Raw genomic sequence first — 16,913 nt, forward strand, 5'->3', positions numbered from 1 at the left:
ATTAATTACCCGGACTGCAAAAAATGCCTGCCTTGTTTCTAGACTGGAGCCAGGGTGTGGGCACCGGGTCTGGCTTCTTTGAGAACTGAGTCAGATAAGAAAGCCATCTGGGCTATATTTGGTCTACTTCCTGTCATATTCAGCCCCAGTTTATGCACAACTCTTCTGCAACACCTTTTGTTTTCTGGTTTTGTTAACTGGCCCGAATGAACCTCTCAGCACTGTACACCTGATTATCCCATGGCAGTGAAGGTGGTGTGAGGTGCCAGGTAAAGTGACTGAGCTTCTGAGACCGCATGGCATTGGGGAACTCAGCCCTAATGTCCCCTCTGTCCTGACCTCTATCCTCTAGACCATCATTCCTCTAACACTTCACACCATCCTGACACTTCTGATTGTCCTTCACATTTTCCTTCGGGGCAGTGTAATGAGCTCCCGTGAGATGGTGCAAGTGATCCATGGAGTCTCTTCAGCCCATGTACCACTGCACCACTCACTTCACTAAGTCTGACTTTCTGCAGCAGTAAGGTCAGGGAAGTACAGGGTACACTCTAAGATGTCTCTGGGATACAACCCCTAAATTTAAGTTCATTAAGTTAATGTTCTCAAGAGCCAGATAATAATAAAAAAGAATGGAAAGCAAATGGGAGTTGTGGTCTGACAATCTGTTAGTGATATTTCATACCTCTGCATACCTCTGGTTTGCATTTAGCACTTTTAACTCACATGATTAAGTTTTCAGACAGAAGTGGATATCATGTGTAAGCTGAGTTCCCTGTTTTTTTCTTTTGCCTGTCACTGGCTGCATGTTCTCTGTTGATGTCTTGTTCCTGGTACTTGACACTGACCATCTTGTCTGTGAAAGGAAGCCCTCCAGCTGGTTTGCCTGATGAGAAGAAAGGAAAGTTTGCTTGGTTTAGTCACTCCACAGAAAGCCATGGTAATGTTCCACTGCACTCTGTGTCCACACTGCACATGTCTGTGTGTCTCTATATCTCTGTGCAGACTGGCCTATAAATCAGCTTTGTGTTCTCCTGCATGTGTGTGCCTGGCTGTGTCTGTTGCTTGTTCAGTATCCTCTTCATGCACTCAGGGCAACCAGCTGCTCTGCAAACCAATTCCATGCTAATGTCTTCACAATAAGCTCAAATATGTCTTGGAAGTGTTTTGCTTCATCTCCCAAAGTGACTTGTGAAATATCAGCGTTTTGGTTTTATTCCTGCAGGACTTACTCTGGACAAAAAAAATTAATTATGAGTGTTGGTTTTTTCTCATAGCTTACTTGCTTCATGTATATCAGAACATGAATTCAGTTTATTCCTTAATTTGTTTTTCCAAATAGACAAGATTATTAAAGCATCTGTCTCCATAAAGGAGCAGACAGCATTAGAGTACAATATTTCATAGTTCTGTCAAGCATGCTAGAGAGTCCATTATTTCAAGTGGTCCTAAGCATACAGTACAAGAACTTTAGATTTCCCAAGAAGTGTGTTGGAGGTATGTGAATTGTTGTGATGGGATGATGGAAAGATAGTTCACTTTGAGGGACATTTCTACCATAATGCTTTCAAAGCAGTAACCCAGAATGTTTTTGAAAGGACCTTCTGATGTCTTTTTACCCCCTGAAAGAAGACTCTGGCCCCATGAGCATCTGCCCAATTGAAATGCAGAATCTATTTCTTCTGCGCTGGTTCACTGTGCACCAATGACCCACAAATAGACATATTCTTACTATTGAGTTACATATTCCTACAGGCTATCAGAAATCTCTCCAACAGCCAACAGCACGTGCTCTAAAGCCTCATCTGAGATATGAACCCAACAGCTAATTCAGGTCATGTCCTGAAGTTTTACCAGGCCCCTGGGAGATCTGTTTAACTCCTCCATCATTCAGTCTTAAGTATAAATCTTTCATGTGTTTTGTGTATTCCAAAAGGGGTGAGGAGGGAACAGGACACATATTGGATCCTATCCATTTTCCTACCTTTAACTGAATGATTATGCATAAAGAGTGATTGGAGCTGATGCAGGAGCTGTGAGCAGCTGGGAAAATGCAAATGGTGTGGGTTTGAGGGATTTTTTTATGGTCTGTAGAAGCAGATAAAATCTTGAGGTTTGATAACAGCTAGAAACAGGTTCTTGAATCTAGATGAAAGAGGTTCACACCTGAGGTTGCTTTCACTTGATATTTGTTTTATGGTGCTTCTGTAAAAGCCTGGAAGGTTCAGTCCAGTTCTTAGCTGTGTGAGTCAATGAAAAGCTGCACCATAGTCCATATTCATTAGCTCCTTTGTTGGTAATATCTGAGTGGGTCAGAGAGTCTGAATTTCTCTCTTATGCCTCTAGGTCCAGTTTCTAGGTGTAAGGTTAAATCACATTCATGGTTAGTAAATAACAGATGAGCCATCAGTATTCTTCATGTGCTATTTGCTATCATGCTAACAGAAGCTTTTATTTGCATGCATTTAAATCCTAGTGCCTTTTATTTGTCATTAAATTTGCAATTTAATCATTGCACAAAAGATTAGAGAGGGCAGTGAGCTGGTTGGGCTGCTGCAGGTAAAGAGACATTTTTCTAAAATTTTCAATGGAATCAAACAAAAAGCTTCTTGTTGGGTTTGTCAGGTTGGGTTTTCTTGTGGGTTTTTTTTGTTTGGTTGGTTTTGGGGGGGGTTTGTTTGTTTGTTTGTTTGTTTGTTGAGGTTTTGGTTTTTTTTTTACTTTCCAGTGGTTCTCATTCATAAAATTTCCAAGAACTGACTCTGAAAGAAGGAGAGCAGCTGCATCTTCCCTTTTCTTTAGCATCTGAGTAACTTTTATGTTCCTGAAGTCTACCTGCCCAACCTGCCCTGTGCAGGGAGGCACTAGACTCTCTCAGCAAACCATTTAATCCTCAGGAGCTACAGCTGAGGGTCTTTTCACAAAGCCAGTTCCTTCAGCCATGGACTCATGAAGAGGTTCTAATGGCCACCCCTCTCTTTTTCCTCCCTTTGACCCTTGCAGTGAGCATGCCCACCAGTGAGACCGAGTCCGTCAACACCGACAACGTGCCCGGCGCGGACATGGAGGGCGAGAACTGCGGCGCCAGGCTGGCGTGAGTACCCACACACAGACCCTGGGCAGGGGCTGGGCACCGCCAGGGCATGGGGCAGGCTCCTCAAAATGAACAAAACCCACGGGGGGGAAAGGAGAGGCTGAAGGTCTCTTGATCCAGGGTCTTAATTGAGAGGTGTTAGTGAAGAACCGCTCGTTTTACACAGGGACAGAGGGCCCTGGAGAAGCAGAGCTGGATTTTCCTTGATATCTAAAAGAGGAACTGGTGGATAGCAGCATTCTCATTTTAAAATCCCTCGTTGGTGATAGACTTTCAAAACCAATACATGTAGCCTGAATAATGGAAATGGCTGGTCTATCTTAATTTTTTTAAGGTTCTCGTATGGTTTCCAGTGCTTTGTAATAGAAATACATTGAGGGTTGCTCCCATTCTGCAGACTGAATTACACCCTCCAAATGCTGAACTGAGTACTGTAGTGACAAAGAAATACGACAATTAGGAGGGATTAATGCCTCCTTGAAATTACACCATTGTAATTAGTGGAGATGCTCAAGAATGTGAGATAGCAGTTACGAAATGCCATAATATGTGGTGTATTTTTTTAACCTCACAGAGAGCGTGTATAGGCAAGAAGAGTCCTTCATTCCCTTTTGCAAGGGGAATAAACAACTTACTTAAACAAGAATGGACTTTATTCAGTGGGGCAATACGTAATTCCCTCCAAACTTCCTGGACACATGAGCTAAATATATCAGTGCTGTAGCTTGTACCATGCTGGAGTATTTTGGGCTCTGTCCTATCCTGGGGGCTACCTTGAGCCCTTGGGTGTTGCTTGAATGGACCAGAGAGGATCCATCCTAGGGTGATGGGGGAGCTGGCAGAAGAGCTCTCCAAGCCATTCTCCATTATTTAATGTCAGTCAGTCCTGGCTCACCAGGGAGGTCCCAGGTGACTGGAAGCTGGACAATGTGACACCCATCCCTAAAAAGCCAAGAGGAGGATGCAGGAAACTACAGGCTGGGAACAGAGGGGCTGGACAATGGCCAGGCAGAAAGGCACTTGGGGTTATGATTGACAGCATCTGGACATGAGCCAGAAGTGTGCCCAGGTGGCCAGGAAGGCAAAGGCACGTGGCCTGGACCAGGAATGGTGTGGCCAGCAGGAGCAGGGCAGGGATTGTCCCCCTGGACTGGGCACTGGTGAGGCTGCACCTCCAGTGCTGTCTCCAGTTCTGGGCCCCTCAGTTCAGGGAGAATGTTGAGGTGCTGGAGTGAATCCTGAGAAGGGGAACAAGGCTGGTGAAGGGTCTGAAACACAAGTCCTATGAGGAGCATTCCCAGCTGAGGGAGCTGGGAATGTTCAGCCTGGAGAGGAGAAGGCTCAGGGGAGACCTCCTCACTCTAAAACACCTGACAGGAGGGAGCAACCAACTGGGGGTCAGGCTCTGTTCCCAGACAGCAGCAACAGGACAAGAGGACACAGCCTTAAGCTGTGCCAGGGGAGGTTTAGGTTGGACATTAGGAGGAATTTCTTCACAGAAAGGGTGATTGGGCGTTGGAATGGCCTGTCCAGGGAGATGGTGGAGTCACCGTCCCTGGAGATGATTGGAAAGGCTGGATGTGACACTCAGTGCCATGGTCTGGTTGGCAAGGTGGTGTTTGGTCATAGGTTGGACTTGATCTCAAAGGTCTTTTCCATCCTATTCAATTCAGTGCTATTCTGTGATCTGCATTTAAAGATGTGGTATGTAGAGTATATTGTAATTTCCTTTAAGAGTCAGTCAGGAATTTACAAGCCCCAGGAGAAATTGTTTGTGGTCCCTCTCCTTCACCTGCCTACTACTGCGGGCCTGCTGAGCCTTTTAGTTTAGACATGAACCCTTTCCTGCAGGAGCCAGGCTAGATGTGTTCTCACATCTCCAACATCTTCCCTGTTTGTTAGTATGAGCTTGAGCAGCACAGCATTCCTTGAGGGAACCTCCACTGCCTGTGTCAGAAAGCTGTCCCTTGCTTTCCAGGAACCTTTTGGACTGGTTGTGCTCTGCTGTGTTGCTTCCTCAGAATATGTCAGAGTAAAGTCCCTCACAGGTGTGGACACAGCTCCAAAAAGAATGGCAGCAGTTACTCTAAGGCTTCATGTATTTTTAATATTAGAGCTCGCATTCATTTAATGTTCTCAATCCCAATGGGTCCTAAAGCACTTTATGAACTGTAAATGCAGGGATTGTTTTCACAGCATTAGAGTTCAGCCACCTTCAGGGTAAAATGTGACAGGTGCTTAAAAACAACAGGCACAAGTGTTTAAGGGGTTGTGTGAGGGATAACTTGTTTTGCACTGAAGCTGCATTGGGAATTTTGGCAACTTGAACATAATTATCTTAGCTGGAATGTGGCCAGGAGGGCTGAAGTTAGACCCAACTCTAAATGTAATCATGACTTAGAGTGGAGTTTACTTAAAATAGCCCAGTGTGCTCACAGGAAAATGGCAGTACCCTGATTTGGAAGTAGGAGAAGGGATGGCTAAGTCAAATATATTTTAAGGAAAAAGACATAGGAAAATTACAGCAAAACAGAGCTTCATTTCTTCTTCTGGTGTTGTAAATGTTAAAACAGGGCCTGAAGTTTCAGCAGAGCAGGACATGTAAGATTCAGAGAGATAAACAGTTTCCTTGCCACTTTTCACTTCATCTGGAAAAGGGTGATGTATAGTAGGCAAACTGAAGTCTGTTATTGAGAAGGGTTTGTTTAGCCCTTACCCAAGGACAGCTGAGATCCTCAAGGCCTCCCTCAGATTGCTTTTCATCTCTAAGAGATGGATAGGCTCCTTCCTCCATGAAAATGAATGTCTGTATCATTGAATACGAAATTCTGGAGTGAGATACAAATTTTGCCAATGCTGCCTGCTTTTGTAAAATGTTTGCTTCCAACTTGTGGATCTGTAAATTTCTTAGTTATGGGCCAATTCAGACCTGCCTCTGATTCTGTGACTCAGAATCCTTTCTGGTTTCTTTTGTTACTGTATCACACACTCAGGCAGACAGAGAAACCAGTTCTCATTCTTTCAAGAAGTATTAAGTACTTTTCTTTTTACTGAGTCCTCATTCAAACCCCCCATAGGTCAATATTCCTTCTGGAACATATAAAACATAAGCAAGGATTTATTTGAATGAGTGTGTTCTTTTATTGGAACCTGACTAAGAATTTTTACTAGTGCTCAAGAGCAGGGAAAATTCATGTGGGAAGTCAATTGAGCTTTTTAAAAAGGTTCCTCATTGACTACTAGATTCTGAGTACTAGCATTAATAATTATAGTCATGTGATCCTAATTTGGTCTAGTTGAAGCTTAGGCCTGGCCTTTTGAGTAGTCACCTACTCTCTGTTTGGAGATTGTTAGCCAAGATTTTTGTTTGATTGTTGAGTTTCATCTATTGCAGATGAGTCTCAATATTTCTAGCAGAGCCCCGTGGCCATGAGTCCCTATTGCTTTGCTGCAAACTTTCTTTCCAAGAGGGCAGAGGCTGCTCTGGGCAGGCTGTGACCAGACATGACTGAAGTGGGGCTTTCAAGTCAAAGGCAATATATTTATTTCTTTATTGACATCAGGCTGCCTAGGGCATTTAACCACCCCAGCACCACCACTACAGCTACAGGCTGAGCTTGCCATCAGAGTGCACCCCTGATAAAAGGAAAAAGATGCCCAGGAGACTGAAAGAAAAAGCTTTTTCTTTGGAGGCAACTTAGAACTACTCACCATTCTTTCTCTTCTTTTAAAATCTGTGGAGTTTTGGAAGGCTGGGTCTGTGACTGACAGAAAGATCTGCTTGAGAAGCCAGGCTCAAATGTGCCTTTTGGAAAAGGAGATCTTCCCTGACAGCCTTTCTCAGCTCCACAGAGACATATGCTATGTGAGATCAGGAGAGTACCTCTCAAACACAAACTATTGCCTCCTGATAAATTGCCTCAAAGAAGCTTTTTTTGTTTCTCTAGTATCCACGCTATAGAAACTGCCTCTCTCAACTGTCCTGTCTGGAGTAATGCCAGCCTTCAAACCAGCAGGAGTTTCAGGAGGAATCTAACATCTGATCTCTCTTTACTTGCTGTGTAAATCAAATATTTTAGAACTAAAACAAAACAAAAAACCCCAATTTGATTCATAATAATTTCTGGTGTAATTCTTCTGGCAGCGAGAGAGCTGTGGCACAGCACAGTTCACTTCCTGAGGGCACTCACTTTATCAGGCATCTGAACTTGAAAATGGTTTTGCAGGCTTCCACAGGACATTGAAAAGCCTCCCACAAGTTCCACAGTATATTATTCCTGTCATGGTGTTGCCTTGTACTAGGCTGACATCTGCCCTGCACTAGGAGCACGAGAGCTTTTATCCTCAAGGACAGCATTTGGAAGTGGAACTTATCTTATTTTGATGTGTCACAGCTTTCATAACCTGTTGCCTCAGGGTACAAAGGAACACATTTCCTCCGCAGCAGGCACCAGTGGGGCAAACCCAGATCCAGGAGCAGTGGGGTTCTGTTTACAGGATATTCCTACACCCAGGGCTTCCCAACAGCCAGTAATTTCCCTAAGCCTCTGGGGTCACTGCTGTGCAGGACCCAGATTCCTGAGGACAGGCTATTGCTCATGATCAGGAGTAATCTATTCTGTGTAGGGTGTCAGCACATATAATCTTCCAATACAAGCAGAATGTTAATTTTCTGATACAACCATACAGATCTGGAGTGCCACAATAGAGCTTGCTTTTATACATATGCATTAGCTTAAAAAAAAGAGACCTTTGTGGAAACTAATGCTCCATAGAGCCTCAATAGAAAAGTGAAGCGCTTGATCTCAAAGGGAAAGAGAGCTTAAAATTATCTGCTTTCACTGAAACAATAACCCACTTGGCATTTTCGCCTTGGCCAGGATTTCCATACATATGGGGGAGAGTTCAATTGCTTTTCTACCAAAGACAGTTCAAACAATAAAACAGGATAAACCAAAATGAACATCCTACACTGGCTTTCCAGCAGAAAACAGTGTGTCCTGAAAAATTTATGAGCAATGGAAGGTTTCCCTGGCAGCTGAATGGTCAGTGGTTTTTCCCTTGGTGTTTTTCTGGCATGGAAATTAATTCCTGTGCAGTTCTTGAAATAATCAGCATAGGAGCCAGTGGTAAAGGTGAAAGTTTCCTTGTAGGTTTGCTGTAGTTGCAGCTGGTTTTCACCTTAGGAGAAGGTGGGTTCCTTGTGATGTGATGGAACCAGAGTTCCCACTACATCAGAAATAGTGAGAGGGAAAGTCTGCCAAAAGCTCTGAAACCACTGCTGACTTCAGCAGGAAAACTCACAGAATCAAGCCTTATGTGTCAGTCTCAGATGCTGCTCTCCAACTTATTATGAGCAAGGTGCAGTTAACATTTACACTCAGCTCTAGATGTGTGTCCAAAGGACAGTAGCATGCTCTTATGGAAAAGGAATTTTCTTCCTGCTTCAAATTCTGTGACAGGCCTTGCTGTGACTTGCCACAGGGAGAGCAAGATTATTTACTGAATGCTTAAATGCTGGCCTATTTTCCCAGCCTGTAGGAAAGCCTGTTGAATAGCAACCAGCTCAATTTTATGCCAGACAGATTCAATTTTCTTAAGGCTATTCTGTTTGTGCCACTTTACCAGGAACTGCACAAATGCAACCACATTGCACCAAAACAGAATCCACATCACGCCAGGACTGCCTTTTCACAGAACTAAAATCTGTAAGATCCACCCAGTGAAGCTCTTTGAATGTTCTCCAAAGTTGTGTAAAACCTAGAAGCACAGTAAAGTCCATTTCTGCAATGCTGTTTTTTCTGACAGCTTTTACTGTTAACTAAAGGCTTTTGTGATTCCTTATGAGGATATGGTTGTCTCTGAGTTGGGGTTTTACAATGTAAAAGTAGCTGTGATCAGGGAGTTAAATAATGGTCATGTTTAATAATGTCCACACCCAGAAAACAACTGCAAAGTGGCCTTTGGGTTATGCTGGGTGACCTACTGGATTTTTCCAGAGTTGTCTGTTGTGTGTACAATTCCACAGAGCCCTAAATCCCTGCTGCACAAAACTGTCACATCCTTCACAAACGCCTTCCCTGGTGTCCACCATGAACAGGGAAATGAAGACATTATCTCTCAGAATGTGAGATATCTCATTACATTTGAGTTATGCTGATTATCCAGAGTTTATGTTGATAAAAACCTTTAAATATCACCCTTTTATCTGTGTGTTGTACGTAACTGTGTAAGGTTGGAGGTAGTTGTGGAGAACTTCAAAGATAGCTAGTCAAACAGTAGAGATCTGATATTTGTGTTTGTCTTTCTAAAAGACAAGCTGAGTTACATGGTTCCTGTGATAAAAGCACTCAGTAGTGACCTGAAGTGGTTTTCCTTAGTCTCCTGCACCATAATTTTACACAAGAGTTTCTCAAGACATTCCGGAGTTGGACACAGTTGGAGTCATCCTCTTTCTCCCAATGACATAAACCTCCCAGGACACCAGAGATGCAAAATATCCGTGTTTAAATTCAGCAGAGAATCTGGTCCACTCTGAACACATTAAGTGCCAGCCTGGAGTGTCACAGACACTGTGGCAAGGCCCTATTTCCAGGCTATTTGACAGCTCCTAGTGATGCCATAAAAACTTTTTATGTGACTTTGGTAACCTAGGTTCTGGGAAAAAAAAATTTAGTCATAAGAGTCATTTGAAAAACGTGTTTCAGATTCGTGTATAATGTTTTCAGAAACGTTTATTACACAGTTTATTTCCAAAATTCCATTTCACTCTCTGATTCTACCTCTAAATATAAATCTAATCCTCCTTCCTTGTCCTGTTCTATATATATAGCACACCCACATGTGATAAAGCCTTCTACCACAGCAGTAAGGCAAGGTGGAGGGAGGGGGATGAAGGCTGTAGGTAACCTGTGGGAGCACTGAATGCACTTGGCTGCTGCTCATAATGCTTCAAAGATATAATTATCACATGCACGATGAGTACTACACCTGCTGCATCTCCTTTTGCTTAAATAAGTGAAAGATTTCAGTGCTGCCTCACTGGAAAACCATTAACCAGAGAGGTCACCAGAGGATTTCACACTCCCTGTCCTTCCCTTTCCATCTCTCTCTCTTGCTTTCTCTCCCTCTCTGTCCCTGCCAAACTATTCCTATCAAAATCCTCACCACCTCCTTTCCAGTGCTCAGCTTTTTGCTTCCTTGTGATTTTTACATCTTTTCACTTTCCGTCTTTGAACCTTTTTTCCTGTTGCCTGTAAATCTGCTCCATTTCAGTTGGTAGGTAGTGATTATCAAGCCAGAATTCTCAGTGAGAAGCAGGAATAGCTTTAGCATTAAGGATGTGTTTTGTAGGTGCTTCATTTGGCATCCTTGTTAGAGCTTTGCTTTGTCCCCGCAGCATAACTCAGCATTCTGCCCTGCCGGTGCATTATTTCTTCTTTCTCAAGAGCCTTGAGTGTCTGTAACCTCCCTGTGCCCAGTGTGTGCCCTAGACAAGCTGCCTGTGACACAGCAGGAGTGAGGGATTTGGGATTTGGTGCAAAGGCTTTTTTTCTTTTTTTTTTGGCTCAGCCCATCTGCTGGTGAAAAGTTCCCCTGACTAAAACCTCTTCCACATCAGGACCTGACCCACCACTGATTACTCGTCAGTAACTGATGTCCCCAAGCAGGGACAGGACCACTGTTAAGGCTGCCAGAAGTGTCAGATGCTTGGAGAGTTACATTCTCCCCTCCCTACTAACAGTGAATCCAATTTTAGGGCAGTGCAGTAAGACCTGTGCTGGCTGCTGTCAACAGTGACTCACTTTCCCCTCATACAGGGAACCTTAAGGAATTCTTCAACTCTGCAGAAATACTTTTTTTCCCAGTCATTCCCCAGATTCTCCTTTCTGCTGCTATTGGTGGTAGATGTTGCAGCTTCCCAAGTCACCTCTGACTCACAGCAGTGTATCCACATACATTTATTTCTCTCTGTGCACCATTGTGGATTTACCAAGAGGCAGCTAAAGTGTTCAAAGGCCTTAAAGGACGTGTGTCAAGCAGAGCAAGGTAGTGGTTTGGGAACTGGAGCCTGTTTCTAGCTTTGCATATGACTTCTCATAGAAGATTAATGAGATTATTTAGGTGAATAAATCCAAATGCATGGAATTGGATATTTAAACACATATAGTGGGAATATGGCCAAATTTTCAGGAATGCTTAATTCTCAACGTTTCATTGATAACAGGATCTATTACTGTACAGACCCATTTGAATGCAAACCAATTTACATAGATAAACAAGACAAATAAGTGTTAGTATCTAAGTTTGAAAATATTTGCCATGAACTGTTTTTCCTTCAATTACTGAAAAAAAGCATTATTCTGACCATTATTATTTCATAGTGTACTTACAGATAGGTGATATGTGAAAGCAACAAGTCTCTTTAAAGTCATATATATTTAAATATAAAGAAAAGGTAGTGACTAAAAAATAATAAAAAGTCATACTTTTAAAGTAAATTCAGTAGCAGTTTTAGAGTTCACTGCTATCTATGGGTGGTAGAATCTCACCATGGGATGACTTCTGATTCATGAGTCCCACCAAAAGACAAGATTTGGTTATTGAGGAATTCTACATTGACTGACTTACAACATATGTAAGGGGAAAACAGCATGGATTAAATTAACTTTGTTTCTTTCTATTGCTATTTTTACAAAATTTTTAAATTTACAAAATTTTTACAAAATAGCAATACCTAGGAGGTGTGGGACAGCTTCAGAGACTCTAATGGCAATTCTTGTCTTTCAGGCATCGGATCTCAAAATCAAAATTTAGGTAAGTAAAACTGACTTTTTCTTTTCCTCCTTTCTATCATTTTTGGTCTTTTCTGAAGTGGTTTACACCAGCATTGCTGGGAGCAGTGGTGGTTCTAGGAGATCCTGCTAAATATATCAGATTTTAGTCATAAATTTTTCTTAGTTTCACACTCAATTAAGGCACAGGGAGTACTGACTGCTGAAGTACCTGTCTATGCTACCTGTGTATCTCAAACCATAAAATATAAAATGAGAAATAAAAATCCAGTTCAACCAGATCATTATACTACATACACCAACCCTGTCAGCTTAAGGCTCTCTTTGTTGAACTTCTCTGCTTTGCTTGATTGTAAAGATTTCAACTGATTAAGCTGGCATCTTGTTTGTGAAATTCTCCCATTAACTCTGGGACATGGGGAGCTTCTCTAGTGATGTTGGATTTTCTGTTGACTCAGAGCTTTTGGAAAAGTGAAGCAGTCCCAAGATGGCTGTTTCTGGGGTTTCATTGGAGAGGCTGGCTGACCTCATGGAACTTGGTTCTTAAGGTCCATTTCTACCCCTTTAGCAGGAGCTCAGCTGACCCCAAAACCCTGAATTCCAAGTCAGTTTTATAAAATACTCAATGAATTTTCAGAATAACTGAAGCAAGGGTGTAACTGAGTCCTGCTTACATAAGGAGCAGTGAATAACGTCAGTTTGGGAAGCACATATGTGATGTCTCTACATAAAGCGTGTAGATGTAAGCACAGAAAACTCCGTATATTGTCATGTGCATGCACGTTTGTGCACAGGTACACACAAAAGCATGTGAGATTACAAATAGTTTAATGACAACGTTAACATCGAAGTGTGGTGCCCACTTTGGAAATTGGGAAGTTTATTTCTTGTCCCAAATCCACTGCAAAACACACAATGCATCTGTTTGTGATGGACTGGATGCCTTTATAAATTGCATAGGTAAAACACCTTAGATATGAGCACCTGTTAAAATGTTGTTGCAAAATTCTTGTTCACATTGTGTTTACATGGTCTGGCTTTAGTTCCTGAAGATGGGAACCCTGATCTCAAGCCTGGCTACAGTTTGTCACTGAAAATTATACCCAGGACAAGAGTGGCCAAGAAAAGTTCTTTCTCCTGTAGCATTGTGTATGTGTGTGTCACTTCAGACACACACACATATGTAGTATCTATATAAAACTATTAGATTTATTATACAGTGGCAAGTGTTGCCTGGAAACTGGTTGCTATGCAAGTTAAATTCTGAAGAGTAGGAGGTGTGTAATTAGCTTTAAATATCTTCTGTGGTTAGTAATTACCCAGAGAAATCAATGACAGTGACACAAGGGGATGTGTTCAGGGAAGGCAAACTTTAAAAACTCTCTTGATTAGCAAATGGTACCCTTAGTTCCAGGCATGAAGGTGAGATGCTGAAGTCCCCTAAGTCTGGGGATTCTTTTCAGAACTAGCCCATGAATTGGGCTTACTCCTGAATGTTGCTGAATGCTGGAAGTGTTCTTTGGATTTTATTTGGCCTCACCTCTCCAAAGCCTTAATCCTTCACCTCCACTGATAGAGTATCTTTCTATTGACTATCCTGAGGCTGGGCAAGGTGCCATTGCAGGCCACAAGCATCAAGTACAAGGAGAATATTTATTTTTTGTGGCAACTGAGGTAAAAAATCTCTAGGAGTTTGTGCAGTAGATGTCTTACTCAGATTAAGCTATTGCTTGAAACTCTGGCAAATTGGTTTAGGACAAACTTTATTCCTACAGCTATGGGAGGGATGTTCACAGGTGTCAACTCAGATGAAAGAGTGTTTCTCAGGGTGAACTTGAGTTACTCCCTGCCATTCTTGAGCAATAAATCTAGACTAAATCTAAATCTAAAGGGAGACTAGAGTCTCCCTTGGCAGAGAGCTGCAGTAGCCTAAAGATCCCTCTCTGAAAAAAACTTTCCCTTTTCCGATTTTTCAAGTCGCTACTGGCGCCGATGGAATCGGTTCTGCAGGAGGAAGTGCCGTGCTGCCGTCAAGTCCAACGTTTTCTACTGGCTGGTGATCTTCCTCGTGTTCCTCAATACCCTCACCATTGCCTCTGAGCACTACAACCAGCCAGACTGGCTCACAGAGGTCCAAGGTGAGGAGGAGCTGCTGGTTCTGTTTGTTATGGTGGGTGTCAAAAAATGGGAGCTGAGAGAAGAGCTGATGCATTGAACCACACAATGCAAAAGGAGTGTACACAGCTCCGAGCAGTCCTGTGTCTGTGGAGGATCCTAAATAGTGCAATAAACTTGTCTGCCTGCAGTGGGAGAAGTTACAGGAAAAATGTGAATACCTCCTTTCCACCCAAAGCAGCATAAGTGAAATCAGGAGCTTATGCCAAATTTATATTTGCAGCAACTGGTTTCCCAGTTTATGGAGAGATACTGGGAGCCCCACATTGTCCCGGGTTTCCCCTTAAATGGCATTTATGATAAATTCTAATTATTATGGAGGTGATGAAGAGTGATTTGTAAAGTTCTTCTGTCTGCAGAGCAGCTGAATTCTCTCTGGAGGTGAGGGCAGCTGAAAAGGCTTAATTAAGGAACAGTAGGTAGCACAGCAGCTCTTCTGTTCCCACTCTCCTCTGCAGATGACGGGTGTGAAGGCAGGTTGTGCACAGGGAGGCGTGTCCCTGCCATTGCAGGTTGTGTAACACATTGCAGCTGTATGTGCAGCACATCTCAGAATTGCTGCAACTCTCCTGCTAAAACGTTTCTGTGAATGAGGTTCCCACGCTTTTCAAGTTCATTCTTTGGCCCAATCTTACACAAAGTTAACTTTTAAGAGTGATCCTCAAAATGCTTTCTTAGGAGCAACGGGCCAATGAGTGGTTATGGTGATCTTTTGACTAAGTTTCCTTAATCTGTTTCTTTTTGCTTTCCATGAGACACTGCCAATAAGGTGCTGCTAGCTCTTTTCACGGCAGAGATGCTGCTGAAGATGTACAGCCTTGGTCTCCAGGCCTATTTTGTGTCCCTCTTCAACCGCTTTGACTGTTTCATTGTGTGTGGAGGCATCCTGGAAACCATCCTGGTGGAGACAAAGATCATGTCACCCCTGGGCATTTCAGTTCTGAGATGTGTCAGACTCCTGAGGATATTTAAAATCACAAGGTACTTTATTGCTTCTTTGGGGCTGGAGGAGGGCAACTGCTCAGTGAGCAACATGAATGGGTGCAAGTCACTCCCATCCCTTTGCTTTCACTTTTTCTAGCATTAATTAGGTAGTGAGAGTGCTACATTAACAGTGCTCCTCTTGATGCCTTGGGAAGGCTGACCTGAAACAGAGACTGGACAGAGCCAGAGAATAAAGTAGGGATTTATTGAAAGGCCTCCAGGATCCACCTTGGGCAGAACAAGAGCCTGACCAGGGCTACACCCAAGGTGGACCCAAAATGGTCACAAAATGAACCCAAAATGGTCACGAAATGGACAAATGGTCACGAAATGGACAAATGGTCACGAGGTCTCACACTTTTATAAGTTTTGGTCCATTTGCATATTGGGATTTAATTGTCCAATTCCAGCTGCAGGTTGTGAGGTCCCATCTTTCTTGTTCCTCCCTCCAGCCCACCCTTGTTTGTGCTTTTGGGCTGAAAGTTGTCCTTGGTGTGCAGCAGGAAAAGGATTTGTTTTGTGTCCCTGCTCTGTGCAGAGCTGAGTGACACTGAGTGTGAGCTCAGAACTGCACCCCTGGGCAACACAGAATATGAAATACATGAAAGCTCAAACCTAAGGCATCAATCTGAAGTCTGTAACAGGGTGGGGAGGGCTGTACAGACTGGACATCTATCTCTGATGTGAGTGGTGAGGAGTCTGGCACAGGCAGCTGGGGGGCACCTGATAGCATGTACAGTGTTAAACTGAAATGTGGAATATTGTGAACTGAGCTCAGGCTCTTACAGTTCTCAGCAAAAGTCAAAGAGAGCCAAAACAGCAGATAGCCCTGTGACCTCCTCTGACGCTTTTTGGTGACAGAGAGGAGCCTGAAAGGCTTGGAACCAAACCAGCATTTGACTGAAGAGCCCATGCCAGCTCCAGTAGACTCCACAGTGACCTCAGTGGGAGACTGTGTCAGCACCAGCAGCTATAGGCAAAGGATGTTGCCAGCTCCTCCCCTTCCAAGGAGCCCATCACAAATCAGCAACTTCATGAAAAAAAAAAGACTTTTTCCAGCTTCCAATATCTGCTCTTTTCCCTTTTCATTCTTTCCCCTCTCTCTCTGCATAAAGGCACAGAGATCTCTGTTAAACAGTCACTGCTTGCTGAGCCTGGTACCTCCAAAAAGACCAGCTTGGTTTGCGGGGCATTTTTGAGCTTGAGGGGAGTTTGTAGGACAGATCAGCTCCAAACTTACCCAGAGCTCTTGCAATAAATCTATCCAAGCTCTTGCCCCAGGTAGCAAAAGGTCTGCCTTTTCCCATGTGGGCACCAGTCAGCATCTCACAAAAAGCTTGACTGGGGTGGTGGAAGTGCTTTTTCTGCATGTTCAGCCATGAAAATGTCCCTATAATTGCTGTAACACCTCCCCACACCCCCCACCCAAGGAAATTTTGGACAAATTGGAGAGAGAAAATGCAGCACATGAGAAAAACAAGTCCAAAACTGGAAGATAGTCAAGATGGCTGAGCTGAGAGGGAGAAAAAAAAACAACAGGCTTGGACTTGTGCATCACACAAGTTTTGCCCTGAAAGTTTCTGAGCCTCAGATCACTGGCAGGATGGATGGATCTCAGGGTCAGATGGCAGAGATAGAAAATCAGTTCACAGACTCAGAGAGAGAGGCCAAAGCAAGCCTACAGTTATTTCAAAAGGGAGAAAAAAAGTTTTCTGTTTGGATGTGTGATCATAGAAGAGGGGAAAAATCTTCCAGAGGAGAATAATCCCTCCCAGAGAGGGGAAACAAGAGTTTCCAGCATGAAAGGCAACTTTGCTCTTTCAGAAATAGTGGGGATCTCTGGTCTGGGGACTGTTTTTCCTGGA

At 43.2% G+C, this 16,913-nt stretch overlaps 1 protein-coding gene across 1 annotated transcript in view; it reads left to right on the top strand.

Moving 5' to 3' along the window:
* The window catches only part of CACNA1C (calcium voltage-gated channel subunit alpha1 C), a 464,400-nt gene that overhangs the window by 346,532 nt on the left and 100,955 nt on the right, over nt 1–16,913 (top strand). The window contains 4 exon segments of the mRNA XM_066319417.1: nt 3,004–3,094; nt 11,885–11,911; nt 13,867–14,027; nt 14,820–15,045. Coding sequence (XP_066175514.1) covers nt 3,004–3,094; nt 11,885–11,911; nt 13,867–14,027; nt 14,820–15,045 — 505 coding nt within the window.

This window comes from Sylvia atricapilla, chromosome 5, assembly GCF_009819655.1.
Source record: "Sylvia atricapilla isolate bSylAtr1 chromosome 5, bSylAtr1.pri, whole genome shotgun sequence".
Taxonomy (NCBI): domain Eukaryota; kingdom Metazoa; phylum Chordata; class Aves; order Passeriformes; family Sylviidae; genus Sylvia; species Sylvia atricapilla.